The 13,308-nt window shown below is 51.4% G+C and overlaps 1 protein-coding gene and 1 long non-coding RNA gene across 12 annotated transcripts in view; one reads left to right on the top strand and one right to left on the bottom strand.

The window, feature by feature from the left end:
* Positions 1-13,308, top strand: part of MINK1 (misshapen like kinase 1) — a 54,437-nt gene that overhangs the window by 35,626 nt on the left and 5,503 nt on the right. For 4 of the 11 annotated variants that reach the window (XM_077165661.1, XM_077165659.1, XM_077165658.1 and 1 more), the window contains exons 2-19: positions 708-773; positions 2,718-2,774; positions 2,867-2,992; positions 5,639-5,749; positions 6,198-6,288; positions 6,767-6,897; positions 7,240-7,294; positions 7,438-7,516; positions 7,760-7,935; positions 8,401-8,470; positions 8,828-9,038; positions 10,333-10,449; positions 10,940-11,026; positions 11,233-11,466; positions 11,676-11,849; positions 12,145-12,411; positions 12,843-12,928; positions 13,082-13,192. In XM_077165661.1, the coding sequence (XP_077021776.1) occupies positions 708-773; positions 2,718-2,774; positions 2,867-2,992; positions 5,639-5,749; positions 6,198-6,288; positions 6,767-6,897; positions 7,240-7,294; positions 7,438-7,516; positions 7,760-7,935; positions 8,401-8,470; positions 8,828-9,038; positions 10,333-10,449; positions 10,940-11,026; positions 11,233-11,466; positions 11,676-11,849; positions 12,145-12,411; positions 12,843-12,928; positions 13,082-13,192 (2,249 nt within the window). The remainder of the gene's footprint in view (positions 1-707; positions 774-2,717; positions 2,775-2,866; positions 2,993-5,638; positions 5,750-6,197; positions 6,289-6,766; positions 6,898-7,239; positions 7,295-7,437; positions 7,517-7,759; positions 7,936-8,400; positions 8,471-8,827; positions 9,039-10,332; positions 10,450-10,939; positions 11,027-11,232; positions 11,467-11,675; positions 11,850-12,144; positions 12,412-12,842; positions 12,929-13,081; positions 13,193-13,308) is intronic. The other 7 variants (XM_077165663.1, XM_077165664.1, XM_077165662.1 and 4 more) reach the window with 4 other exon arrangements.
* Positions 2,430-5,680, bottom strand: LOC143688099 (uncharacterized). The gene is made up of 3 exons (XR_013177825.1): positions 5,598-5,680; positions 3,129-3,288; positions 2,430-2,788 (listed from the first exon to the last, which is right to left on the bottom strand). It is a non-coding gene; the product is annotated as an uncharacterized LOC143688099 (long non-coding RNA).

The raw sequence follows: 13,308 nt of genomic DNA, 5'->3' as shown, positions 1-13,308 counted from the left end.
TTGTTTGAGCCTCTTGAGCCTTCTTCTCCTGGCAGGGCTCAGGAAAGTAGGATCTGAAAGTTCTCCCAGCTCAGCCTGCCCCTCCTTGTAGCCCTTTCTCTGTCACCTGCTCCCTCTCCCATTGGAAATCCTATCTGCTGTCCCCAAATGCCTCAAATACCTGGCCTGGAAGCCCTCAGTCTGCAAAGGTCTGAGAAGGGGAGAAAAGAATCAAAGGATGCTGGATCTCAAATTCCTACCCTCTGCTAACTTTCCTCATCCCTGCTTTTAAAAATGAAACAATAATGATAATGAACTTTTGTTGAGCAACACGCTCTGTGCTAGGCACTATCTTAAGCATTTTATGGGCATTACCTCATTTGAAACTCAAACCTCCTCTGGAGGGCAGTGCTCTAGCATTTCCATTTTACTGATGAGGGGACAGACTCACTGAATTTGAAATTAGGGACATGTGTGTGAAAAACCAGCTAGACTTTGATTTTAGTTTTCTCTTACCTCTTTCTGACTTTTCCACAGAAGTCAGACAGCCCAGGAAAGGATAGCTGGCCATCAGGATTTCCTCCCTCTTCAAGTCCCCTAGTAATAGACTTAGTATTCACTCTCACCAAATACCTTTTCCACACTCCCCTTTAGCTATATAATCCTTTTCTCAAGTCCTGACACCATATTCTTTTTTCCTCCCTCCTCTTTCCTCCCCTCCCATCCAGGACCCTGCTGGAATCTTTGAGCTGGTGGAAGTAGTTGGCAATGGAACCTATGGACAAGTGTACAAGGTGAGACTAGTGGTGCAGAAATGTGACCTCCATGTCCATTGGGCCCTCTCAAGAGGGGTGTGAGAAGGGCGCCCCAGAGCTGAAGATTTGGGAGGAGTTATATGGGAGATTACAGGGGTTGGTTACCCTGGAAAGAAAGAGAGGACCTGGGAGAGAAAGGAGAGAATAAAAATAATGAAGAAAGGGAGCAGCAAGAAGTGGGGTGTTTTTGCTGGCCTCTGTCCAGCACTAATCCTGGGTGTGGCAAGAGCAGGTGTGGAGCCAGTTGGGGGGTGGGCCAGAAAAGCAGGAGTGCAGCCTAGAGCTTTGGACAGGGGACGGGAGGGGTGTGGGAATATGCATATGTCAGAGCTCAACTGGGACTTCAGAGTCAGAGCTAAAGGTCAGAGTGCAGGTTTGGTCCTTCCAAGACCACAGAGAGACCCAGTACTTGGAGTTGGTGGGCCCTAATGGGTCACCTTCCCAGGGGAAGTAGCTTTCATTAGCTCTCACAGTTGCCCTGAGGCAGAGCTGGAGGCAGAACTCAGGTCTTCTGCTTTGGAGGTACCTTTCTACCCACAGAAATGGTATTTTCCTGGCCATGATTATAGTTTGCAGCCTGGCCAGCCCTCCCAAGTGGCCTGCCCGCTGGTCACACTTGGATGAGAGAAGGAGCCACAACCAGAAGGAGGAATTTTCAAGGTGGATGCTGCCCCGGAGCTGGAGAAACCCCCTGGTGCATACACCCTGGGCTTTATCTCTAGATCAGACACATATTATTTTCACAAGTGCCCCTGTATCTTCCTGGGTTTTCTGGGTCATTGGGCCCACCTGCCTTTTTCTTCCCCTTCTTCCTTTGAAGGCTTTAGAGAAACAGGCACACCACCCTATCCCCTGTCTCTCACCTCGTCTTTGCCATGGAAATAGTAGGTCTGCTGTGTTCTGCTACTTCTCTGGCCTTAGGGTCTTAAATGGCTTCTGAGGATAAAATAATCCATGGGTTGGCAGTACCTACATTCCTCTCCACCAGGGGCTGCCTTCCACCACCTGCTCTTCCCCAGGAAGCCTTGGCCATTCCTGTCTGGCCTTATGTGGCTCCTGCTAGGAATTTCAGAACAATGGTGGCGGAGAAGGGGTGTTGGCAGGGACATGCTCTGGAAAAGGAAGTTTCTTCCCATTAGGACAGGTGATGACAACCAGCCCCTCTGTGTTTCCCTGAGTTCTCTAGAAATCTCAGCTCCGTCTTTATTCTTTCGTTATCAACAATAAAAAGCCTGGGGGAGGGGGTAGTGCTGTTAGCTCTGGGAAAGGCTGCTGGTCCAGAGGAGAGGGAGCCAGGAAAGCACCAAGGCATTTTGTCTTGAACAGAAGATGAGGGAGACACCAGAGCCCCTCTCTCCCTTGCCCCCTTCCCCAGTCAGCTCTTTCCACCCCCCATCTCAGGATGGAGAAGGTATCTTTCACTCCTTGCTATAACTTTCAAATTACAGAAGGCTGAGCCAGAAAGCCTGGAACAGAACACAAGTTATCGCTTCTCATCTCTCTGAGGGTATTTTTGTGGTTGTTCTGTTTTTGTTTTTTGTTTTTTTTTTCCGCACGGGCAGGCACCGGGAATCGAACCTGGGTTTCCAGCATGGCAGGCAAAAATTCTGCCGCTGAGCCACGGTTGCACTGCCCTGTTTTGTTTTGTTTTGATGGAAGGAGACCCTTCCTCTTTGTTGAACTTATCGCTTGAAAGTATAGTCTAGATAGTTTTTCTATTATTCATGATGGCTTGGGAACTCTTCCTCTGTGTCCCCACCTAAACAACCAACATATAAATTGAAGAATCTGGTCATGGTGTAGGGCACTTTCTAAGACAGAAAACAGCCAAAGGATATGGCTTCTCCCAGAACCAGTCCCTTCAGCCTTTCTGATCCCTGGTTTAGACCCAGATCCCTCCAAGCTTGGCATATTGTCCTGCAGGGTCGACATGTCAAGACGGGGCAGCTGGCTGCCATCAAGGTCATGGACGTCACAGAGGTAGGGAGTAGAGCCTGGGCAGAGGGAGAGTCAGAATATTGAAAAGGGGGTATTGGGGAAACCTCAGGGCTTACCTCTTCTTCTTCTCCTAGGATGAGGAGGAAGAAATTAAACAGGAGATCAACATGTTGAAAAAATATTCTCACCACCGTAACATTGCCACCTACTACGGAGCCTTCATCAAGAAGAGCCCCCCAGGAAACGATGACCAGCTCTGGGTGAGACTTGCCATTCCACCTGCCCACCTGCCCCTCTCACGCTCCCCTATCCCCAGGCTGCTTATGGAGCTCATTGTCAGGACCAGAGTCTAGACAGCCTTTCCCCACTCTGAATCCAAGGGACCTCATGACTCACATGGGGCCCACACTCCAGCCCAGGATGATGCATTGCAGTATCTTGTCCTCTGGGTGTTTTGGTGGCAGGGGCCCTGGTGTTTGATCCAACCTTTGCCGTAACTAGTTCCTCACATGGAGTCAGGCAGGCACTTATGAAATAGCAACTTAATCCTGGAGGACTAGAAGAGACCACAGATCAATCAGTCCATTGATTCTCCCACCTTTGAGTATAGCTCCTGGGAATGCAACAGAACCAGAATATTTGTGGGGGTCATCAGGATTTGGATACCCACTGTCAGTACACAGGCCCCTCTGGGTGGTTTGTTCTTGCCAGACCCTGCTGTAGCTCTTTTGGCCTTCCCCCACATTCCCTCCTGGTGCTGACTGATCCTCCCACCTCGCCCTTGGTGGTCCTCAACCCCTGAGGAGAGGGCAGCTGAGGGCATGGCAACAGCTGTGGGCTTTGGAGCTCCTTCCTGGTGTCCCCTCCCAGCAGTCAGACAGCTAGCACGTACTGATTGAGCACCTTCTGTGTATCCTGCACAGATCAGCGTGAGCCACAGTCCCTGCTTCCCATGCACTTGGTTTTTGGGTTCACACATGCACAGGCACACAACCCCAAAGAAAGATAAGTAATACATCAGGTGGGTTTACTTGCCAATGTGTGTGATAGGAAAGCATTGAGGACTAGAGGGTAAGTGCTGGAGACCAGGTGCTGCTTTCCGAATCTGTTCAGCATAGTCCTCACTTCCCCTGTGCTCTGCTGATGAAGGGGAGGGCCCAGACCAGGTGTTTGCAAATAACTATTGCATATGCAAGTACGTGACCTACCCAGCACTTTGCTGTATTGGATGTTGCTTTTAGAAAAGGTCTAATGAAGAACACCCTTGGACAGGCATACCAATTCCTAGCTGGGCTGGTTCAAGCATCTTCCCATTTGGCCACTTTGAGTCAGTGGTACTTCCCTAAGGTACAGACAGGAGCTCTCCTCATCTCCCTGGCTTGACAGTGTCTCTGTTTGGGGAGTTTCTCCTGAAGTCTTATGTGGTTCCCTCCTGTAGCTCTCTAGGTAGACTCCAGACACTGTTTTCGTCTCTAGAAGACCCGGAGAATGACCAATACTTAGCCTCTTCTTTTTCTTTTTCTTTTCTTTTTTAATTATTTATTATTTATTTTATTTATGAAACATATCCACATACAAACACAAACATTCTTGTCATATGATCATTCCATCCTTGTTATATAATCAATAACTCACAGTATCATCACATAGTTGTATATTCATCATCATGATCATTTCTTAGAATAGTTGTATCAATTCAGAAAAAGAAATAAAAAGAAAATTCATACATACCATACCTCTTACCTACCCCTCCCTTTCATTGATCACTGGCATTTCAATCTACTAAAATTATTTTAACATTTGTTCCCCCTATTATATATTTATTTTTAATCCATATGTTTTACTCATTTGTCAATAAGGTAGATAAAAAAGACACAAGGTTTTCACAATCACACAGTCACACTGTGAAAGCTGTATCATTATACAGTCATCTTCAAGAAACATAGCTCCTGGAATACAGCTCTATGTTTTCAAGCAGTTCCCTCCAGCCTCTCCAGTACATCTTGACTAAAAAGGTCATATCTATATAATGCATAAGAATAACCTCCTAGATAATCTGTCGACTGTTTGGATTCTTTCAGCCATTTACACTTTATTTTTTCTCATTTCACTCTTCCCCCTTTTGGTTGAGAAGGATTTCTCAGTCCCTTGACACTTAACCTCTTTCTTGCTTCTAGGTCAGGGGTTGGCAAACTTTTTCTCTGAAGGACAAGATAGTAAATATTTTAGGCATCAAGAGCCTCAAGGCCTCTGTCGTAACTACTGGACTCTGCTGTTGAACCACAAAAGCAGTCATAGACAATATGCAAATGAGTGAATATAACCTTATCCCAAAAAACTATTTAGGACACTGAGATTTAAATGTCATACAATTTCCATGTGTCATGACATATTTTTCTTCTTTTGACTTTTTTTCAACCATTTAAAAATGTAAAAAAAAAATAAAAGCATAAGGAAAAAAACAAAAAAAATGTAAAAAAACATTCCTAGCTCACTGGCTGTAAAAAAAAAAACTGCGTGTAGGACAAGCTCTACTCCAGAGCAATAGTTCTTAACCATTTGTGGGTTATAGATTCCAGTGAGAATCTGATGAAATCATTGGCCCCTTCCCCAAGGAACATAACTCATAATTTTATCTATAATTTCAGGGGGTTCCTTGGATACCTGCTCTAAAGTCAGTCCTATCCTGCCATGTCCTTCTCTCCTGGATTCTTTTCCCCTTTTCTCTCCTAATCTCATGAAGTTCTGCAGTGTTTATGAGGGGGTCACATGTCCCTTGCTCTCCAGCTCATGCAGTCCCGGCCAGCCCTCAGTCCCCTGTCCCTCTCCTCCAGGGGCCCGAGCAGGGAAAGGGAGCAGCCTTACCTGACTGATGTTTTTCCTTTTGATGCTTCCTGGGACTGCAGCTGGTGATGGAGTTCTGTGGTGCTGGCTCAGTGACTGACCTGGTAAAGAACACGAAAGGGAATGCCCTGAAGGAGGATTGTATTGCCTACATCTGCAGGGAGATCCTCAGGGTGAGCCTGAGCCCCACCCTCAACACACATGCCCAGGGCCCTGGGCTGTGCCACCCCTGGCTGGACCTTCTGTGTAGACATAGACCCTTCCCAGCACTGGGAAAGAGATTATAAGTGTCTTCTTTAAGGAACAAGTCTGATGGGGGAGAGAAGATTTTTAGATTTGGGGGATTTTAAGTCTGTTGGAGGAACAAAGCCCTTCTGTTTCTTCCAAGCTCTGCCACTTCTTTGCTTGTAACCCTGCAACTGCTGGGAATTCACAAGGAGTCACCACTCTGAGGAAACTCCAGCAGCCTATAGTTGGGCTCCCTAGTGAGAGGGTCTGTTCCTTCAGCCATCCCAGCCTTGTCCAGAGTGACCTAATCCCCCTCCCCTCAGCACACATACACCTTGTTCTTTCCCATTGCCTCTAATACCAAGGCTGATTTCCCCCATTCTCTTGTCCCAGGGTCTGGCCCATCTCCATGCCCATAAGGTCATCCATCGAGACATCAAGGGACAGAATGTGCTGCTGACAGAGAACGCCGAGGTCAAGCTAGGTGCGCTGGCTCCTCCTGAGGCCAGCTGGGCCCTCTTACCTCCTGGACAGAGATAGGAGGCCCACTTTTTCCCCTTGGGTGGCTCAAGTCCAACTTCCCATATGCTCAGGAGGCTTATTCCCTCTCCTTTCCCATCTCCTCCTCTGGGATGCCCTGCCACCTGCTGAAAATCACTCAAGAAGCTTTTTGCCTGCAACCTATTATGTATCAGGTGTTGTACATGTCCCTCTGGGGAGATGGGGTGTTATGACCCCTCCTCCTCGGTTACAGCACTGCCCCTTGGTCCTTCAACTCAGTTTCACCCCAAGACCCAGGAAGACCACACCAGGTTCAGAAAGTTGATGGGGTAGGAGAGGGCACCTGAGGTGTCTCTGGGTAGGGCAAGGACTTCAGCTCTCATGACGCACATGGGTACAGGGTGTGAGGCAAGGGGAACAGACATGACTCTGTCCTGACCCTCCCCTCTGTGTCTTCACAGTGGATTTTGGGGTGAGTGCTCAGCTGGACCGCACCGTGGGCAGGCGGAACACTTTCATTGGGACCCCCTATTGGATGGCCCCAGAGGTCATCGCTTGTGATGAAAACCCTGATGCCACCTATGATTACAGGGTATGAAGTGGAAAGTAGGCAGCATGGGGACTGCCAGAGACATAAAGGGAGATGGGGGTGATGGGTAGGTTGAAAATATTGGGGATTTGAGCAGGGTGGGGAACAAATTGAAGGGTTAATAAAGTGTGAGCAGTGGGAGGTAGGGTAACATTTTACAGCAAGGAAAGTATAGGTGGGAAGATTGGGTGAGTTGGAGGACAGGGCAGTGTTGGAGGAGAGGCTCCCCCAGCAGGGGTGTGGACTAGGAAGTGGTCTGAAGAGGCCAGGGTTAGTTGGTGAAGAGTTTACTGGACAGAGTTCTCTGGAATAGTCACCAGTCCTTTTTTTCCCTTTTCCCTATAGAGCGACATTTGGTCTCTAGGAATCACAGCCATTGAGATGGCAGAAGGAGCTCCCCGTAAGTGCTGAGTCTGCAGGGGTGTGATGGGAGAGAAACGGAGGCCCAAGAGTGGCTGTCCGTGGGCTCTGGGAGGTTGAGAAGGTGTTCTTTAGGCTCTCAGCAAGACCAAAGGGACTGGTGGTATTTCTTTGGTGTCGCAGCTCTGTGTGACATGCATCCTATGCGAGCCCTCTTCCTCATCCCCCGGAACCCTCCACCCAGGCTCAAGTCCAAGAAATGGTAGGTCTCTGGGCATCTAGTATCTAGGAATAAAGGTCTCTGGACAATGCCAGACCCACCTAACACCCTCAGTGTTTATGTCTGGCTTGGACCCATGGAAGAGGTGTTGGAGAGTGGGCGGCACTGCAGCTGGGGGTCTATGAGCCTGACGCTGGGATATGGAAAGGAGGTGAATGCACTCGTCCTCCTGCCACTTCGTCCTTCCAATGGGGCCCTCCCAGTGTGAGCTGCTACTGTTCCCAGGTCTAAGAAGTTCATTGACTTCATCGACACGTGTCTCATCAAGACTTACCTGAGCCGGCCACCGACGGAGCAGCTGCTCAAGTTCCCCTTCATCCGCGACCAGCCCACGGAGCGGCAGGTCCGCATCCAGCTCAAGGACCACATTGACCGGTCTCGAAAGAAGCGGGGCGAGAAGGGTCAGTGGGCAAGGTGGGAGGCGGTGGGTCTTAGGGGGCACCTCAGCCCCTGCTTGTCTCCACCAGCCCCAACTCCTCCTACCTCCCCCTCCTGCTCCCTTCCCAGGCCCCAGCACTTCCTGTCCAAGGAGATCTCCTTTCCTAAACTTCCATCCCCCAGGGGTTTTTCCTCTTTTGCTGCCTGATCCAAGTCAGCCTTCTAAATGAGCATCTCCCTGTTCCATTCTTATACACTTCATGTTGACCCCCTGCATATGCTAATGTACATACACATTCCACCCACGGTGGAAGCTTCTATAGTTTCTGTCCAGGCTCAAACTCAAAAGACCCAAGGAGGGGGGTGGGCATCCCGGCGCTTGGTGGCCCAGACATGCCTTATTGGTTATCCCCATCAAAGGTCTCCCTAGCCCAGGGTGGGGTCTGGGGCACTGGGTGAAGAGACAGCAGTGATCTCCCCTCCTGCAGAGGAGACAGAATATGAATACAGCGGCAGTGAAGAGGAAGATGACAGCCACGGAGAGGAGGGAGAACCAAGGTGGGCTTGGCCGATGGGGGTGGGAGGCTGAGGGCCATCACCGCCTGGCTCAGTCTAGGGGTGGTGGGCATGAAGAGGTAGAAAGCTGGATAAACTGAATCCCTGTGTGCTAAGAAGTGAATGAATGAGCAAGGAGGTAGGGAGGGGTAATATGGAGCGGAAGTGAGCAGGTTTGGATATTAAGGAAGGGCAGGGTTAAAGACTGAGCAGAAGAGAGGGCCAGGATTGGGCCTGAAAGTGACCAGAGGCAGACCGGTCTGGTCCAGGTTTAGCGCCTACCCAGGCAGGTCCCCAGGGATGAGGGTGGGAAATATCCTGATGCTGATCTCAAAGTTCCTTTGTGCCACCCTGGTCCAGCTCCATCATGAATGTACCTGGGGAGTCAACGCTACGCCGGGAATTTCTCCGGCTTCAGCAAGAGAACAAGAGCAACTCAGAGGCTTTAAAGCAGCAACAGCAGCTGCAGCAGCAGCAACAGCGTGACCCTGAGGCGCACATCAAGCACCTCCTGCACCAGCGGCAGCGGCGCATAGAGGAGCAGAAGGAGGAGCGGCGGAGGGTTGAGGAGGTGAGTGGTCTTCACAGGGCAGAGGGGGCCCCCTGACTTGGCTACCAACTGATGTGTCCTGGTTCCATCCCCGGCTCCACATGGGCAACAGGAGAACAAGGGGTAATCTGGGGCTTCCTGGACCCTTTCCTTTGAGACTTTTATGGAAAGATTATAGTCCATTATTAGAGGCCCCCACTGTCAGGCCAGTCCCCAGGCACACTGCTTCTCCACCCCTGCCCACCCTGTGGGGCTGGTTTTGCCATCAGCATTCCTTTAGATCAGAGTCATTTCTGGAAAGCCCAGCCTTGTTTCTGCATATAGACCTCTGCTCTAGGTTTGTCTAGGTTCACTGAACTGAAATCTCAGGTGGCGAGGGGGCCCTACCCAAACTTGGCATCTGGCTGTTGGTGTATGGCTCTGTCAAGCGGTTCTCTGATCTGATGGTGAAAAAGATCTTTCTAAAGACCGTCTTTCTATTTTTGGTTATTTTGGTTTCAATTTTCTTTAAAGTGGTCTTGTCAATTTGGACTAATTAGAGGTAAGTGAGGAGTAATTAGTTTTACTTAATATAGAGAGGCTTACTTTTAAATAACCACAGGGTTTTTTAAAAAATTAAGTTTTAACTTTCAGCAGGGTAACAAAATCATATCTAACCAGGCATCCTGGAAAAGGCCGGCCAAATCCTCCATGTACAAAAAGGCATGGACAAGTTCCCTGGAGCATCATGGCTCCTTAGGACTTGTGATAAACTTTGTTTTTTGGGACAAAGATTGTGAAAGCAAAATGCAGCCTGGGCTACTGATGGGTCAAGTTCTCCTCCTTTAGGTTGCCTTCTTTCTAAAGGCTGCTTTCCTGGGCGCAGGTGCCCTGGGTCCCTCTTGTGGCCACAGGCTGTCATAACAGCCTACTGTCGGACTTCCAGGCAAGGGTTGATTTGAGAGGCCCTGAATGTGTGTGGGGTTTATTGTTAACTCTTGATTTTGTTTGTTTGTTTGTTTGGTGGGGGAGCGGGCAGGGGAAGGTATTATCCAGGTCAGCCTCAGCCTTTGTCAGTCTCTTGCCCACGGCTACCTTAGGCAAGTAATTTTTCCTGAGCCAAGCTCCTGTGGACCTTTGTACAGGGGTAGATAGGTTTATAAAAACAGATTGAAGCCATTCTCTTACCACTACCCCTAATGAGAAAGGGACCTGCTCTCTCTGTCCATGGAAGACTCTCCTTTGCTGGAGGTACCTGGAGGTGTACCTGGCTCCCCACCTTAGGCCATGCTGTCTCATACCTGAGACAACTTCACAGTACATCTCTCTCTCTCAGCAACAGCGGCGTGAGCGCGAGCAGCGGAAGCTGCAGGAGAAGGAGCAGCAGCGGCGGCTGGAGGACAGGCAGGCCCTGCGGCGGGAGGAGGAGAGGCGGCAGGCAGAACGGGAGCAGGTACAGCAGCCCCAGCACCCACTGCACACGCCCCTGCCCTCCCTCCCCTTCTGCCGCCTGCCTCCCCTGCTCCCCAGGACCTTTTCCCTTCTTTCCCCTTCCCCTAGATTCCCCCTATCTTTTCCAGCTTCACTCTTTCTCTCTGTTTTCTCCCACCCTTCAACCCCCAACCCTGCTCCCTACCCTCCTCCTGTCTCTGTGCCTTCATCCCCATCTCTTTACCCCACCCCTGACCCCTCTTCCCTGCACCTTCTCTCGTGGCTGCTCTACCCTGGCTTCCTCCTACTTTCCCATCTGTGCGGCATTGCCCTTTTTTGGGGCTCATCCCTCCCGGTCCTCTCTATTACTGCTCCTTTCCTCCCTTCCTCATCCTCACCTGCTGATCCCTTTCTCCTCCTCCAACTCCTCTGCCTCCGCCACTGCTGCCGCCGCCCGTCCTCCTCTTCCTTTCTCCCTGCCCTTTGCCCCCCACCCCATCCCCACCCCCCAGGAATATATTCGTCACAGGCTAGAGGAGGAGCAGCGACAGCTCGAGATCCTTCAGCAACAGCTGCTCCAGGAACAGGCCCTACTGCTGGTAACGGGGTCCCTCAGCTTCCTCTGGGAAGATGCTGTTCAGAATACCTTTGCCAGAATGGGATGGGAACACTTCAGGGGAAGGGATCCACCCAAGACATCAGGGGCAAACTTCTCCCTAGGCAGTTGGAGAAAAGAAAGGGCATGCCTGCTCTGACTTCCAGTGCCACACCCTGCTAAGCCCTTTCTCCCTACCCTTGGCCCCAGGAATACAAACGGAAGCAGCTGGAGGAGCAGCGGCAGTCAGAACGTCTCCAGAGGCAGCTGCAGCAGGAGCACGCCTACCTCAAGTCCCTGCAGCAGCAGCAGCAGCAGCAGCAGCTCCAGAAGCAACAGCAGCAGCAGCAGCAGCAGCAGCAGATCCTGCCTGGGGACAGGAAGCCCCTGTATCATTATGGTCGGGGAATTAATCCTGCCGACAAACCTGCCTGGGCCCGAGAGGTACTCAGCTACCTCCTTTGCCTCCCAATCTGTCCTCCCGAGGCCAGGGTAGTTTTGAGAAGTAGTTGTTCTGCGATAGCAGACACTGAGAAGGGAAAAGTGATGCACAGCACAGGCTGTAGGGCTGGAACTGTTGGGGCAGTTGGGGTCCTAAATTTTGAGAACAGGGAGGAAAGAGCTGACCTACTTGACACCATTTGGCATCACAGGTAGAAGAGAGAACAAGGATGAACAAGCAGCAGAACTCTCCATTAGCCAAGACCAAGCCAAGCAGTACAGGGCCTGAGCCCCCTGTCCCCCAGGCCTCCCCTGGACCCCCAGGACCCCTTTCCCAAACCCCTCCTATGCAGAGGCCAGTAGAGCCCCAGGAGGGACCACACAAGGTGAGTCCACCCCATGCCTGCCTTAACATACAGAGCCCCGGTATACACACAAGCACACAGGCACACTCAGCTCTTAGCAGAGACCTCAGGTCACATGGCAGAGGTCATTACCTGCTTACTGCTGCACATGTCCATTCCCATTGCTTCCCTGTGCTTGGCTCTATGAGGGTCTTGTCCTTTGATGGGTAATCAGGCCAGAAGACATGTCCTATCCCTTTCTCTTAGCCCAGGCCCAACTTATACGTGGGGCTGTTCCCCATTGTAAGCTACTGACCACCCTGCTCTCTCCCTGCAGAGCCTGGTGGCACACCGGGTCCCACTAAAGCCATACGCAGCACCTGTACCCAGATCCCAGTCCCTGCAGGACCAGCCCACCCGAAACTTGGCTGCTTTCCCAGCCTCCCATGACCCTGACCCTGCCACCCTTACCCCTACCGCCACGCCCGGTGCCCGAGGAGCTATCATCCGCCAGAACTCAGACCCCACGTCTGAAGGACCTGGCCCCAGCCCCAGCCCAAACCCCCCAACCTGGGTCCGGCCAGATAATGAGGCCCCACCTAAGGTAAGTACAGTCTTGTGGAACCAGGAAAAAGGGGAGGAAAAGGAGGGAGAATAGAAGAAGCAGGCAAGGTAGAGATGGGGTTCAGCATTAAAAGGGAGAAAGTTTACAGTGTCTTCTAAGCCCTGCTCCTAGAGGGTAGGAGGGCACGTCAGTTGGTATTGTTGATCCCAGTGGCAAGTGTGGGGATGGAAGAATGACCAGGGTGTTTTGGGGAGCATCGGGGAGCAAACTGTGGGTTAGCATCCCAGCTCAGCACCTCTTAGCTTCATAACGCTATGTAAGTTAGTGAGTGTCTCTGAACCTCGGAGTGCTCACGTGTGAACACTGGGGAGAAAATTTTTCAGGGGCACAGTGAGGGTGAAGTGCTGGTGAGTGCTCAGCATGGTGCCAGTATAGAGCATGCTGACTACTTTTTCTCCCTCTGTCCTCAGGTGCCTCAGAGGACCTCATCTATTGCCACTGCCCTTAACACCAGTGGGGCCGCAGGGTCCCGGCCAGCGCAGGCCGTCCGTGCCAGGTAACACCTGGTGCAGTTATGTGGCAGGCTGGGGAGTGGGGGTGGGCCTAGGGGAGTTTACCAGGTTACCCACTCAGGGGTGGGTAAGCCACAGTCCAGTCACCTTAGCCACCCCCACCGCCACCCCCCGGCACCCCTGTGCTCCCTCCACAGACCTCGCAGCAACTCCGCCTGGCAAATCTATCTGCAAAGGCGGGCAGAGCGGGGGACCCCCAAGCCTCCAGGGCCCCCTGCTCAGCCCCCTGGCCCGCCCAACGCCTGTAGGTAATGGAGTTGTTCCCACTCACTCCTGCTCCTCACTTCTGCCACCTGCTCTTTCCAACCTTGGTGATGGGTCCCCTCTGCAGTTCAGCTCAACACTCTGGAGAGAGTGGAGAGGG

Source organism: Tamandua tetradactyla, chromosome 6 (assembly GCF_023851605.1).
Source record: "Tamandua tetradactyla isolate mTamTet1 chromosome 6, mTamTet1.pri, whole genome shotgun sequence".
Classification (NCBI taxonomy): Eukaryota; Metazoa; Chordata; class Mammalia; order Pilosa; family Myrmecophagidae; genus Tamandua; species Tamandua tetradactyla.
Note: the sequence above shows the minus strand (reverse complement) of the source record. Positions and strands in the feature narration are given on the sequence as shown.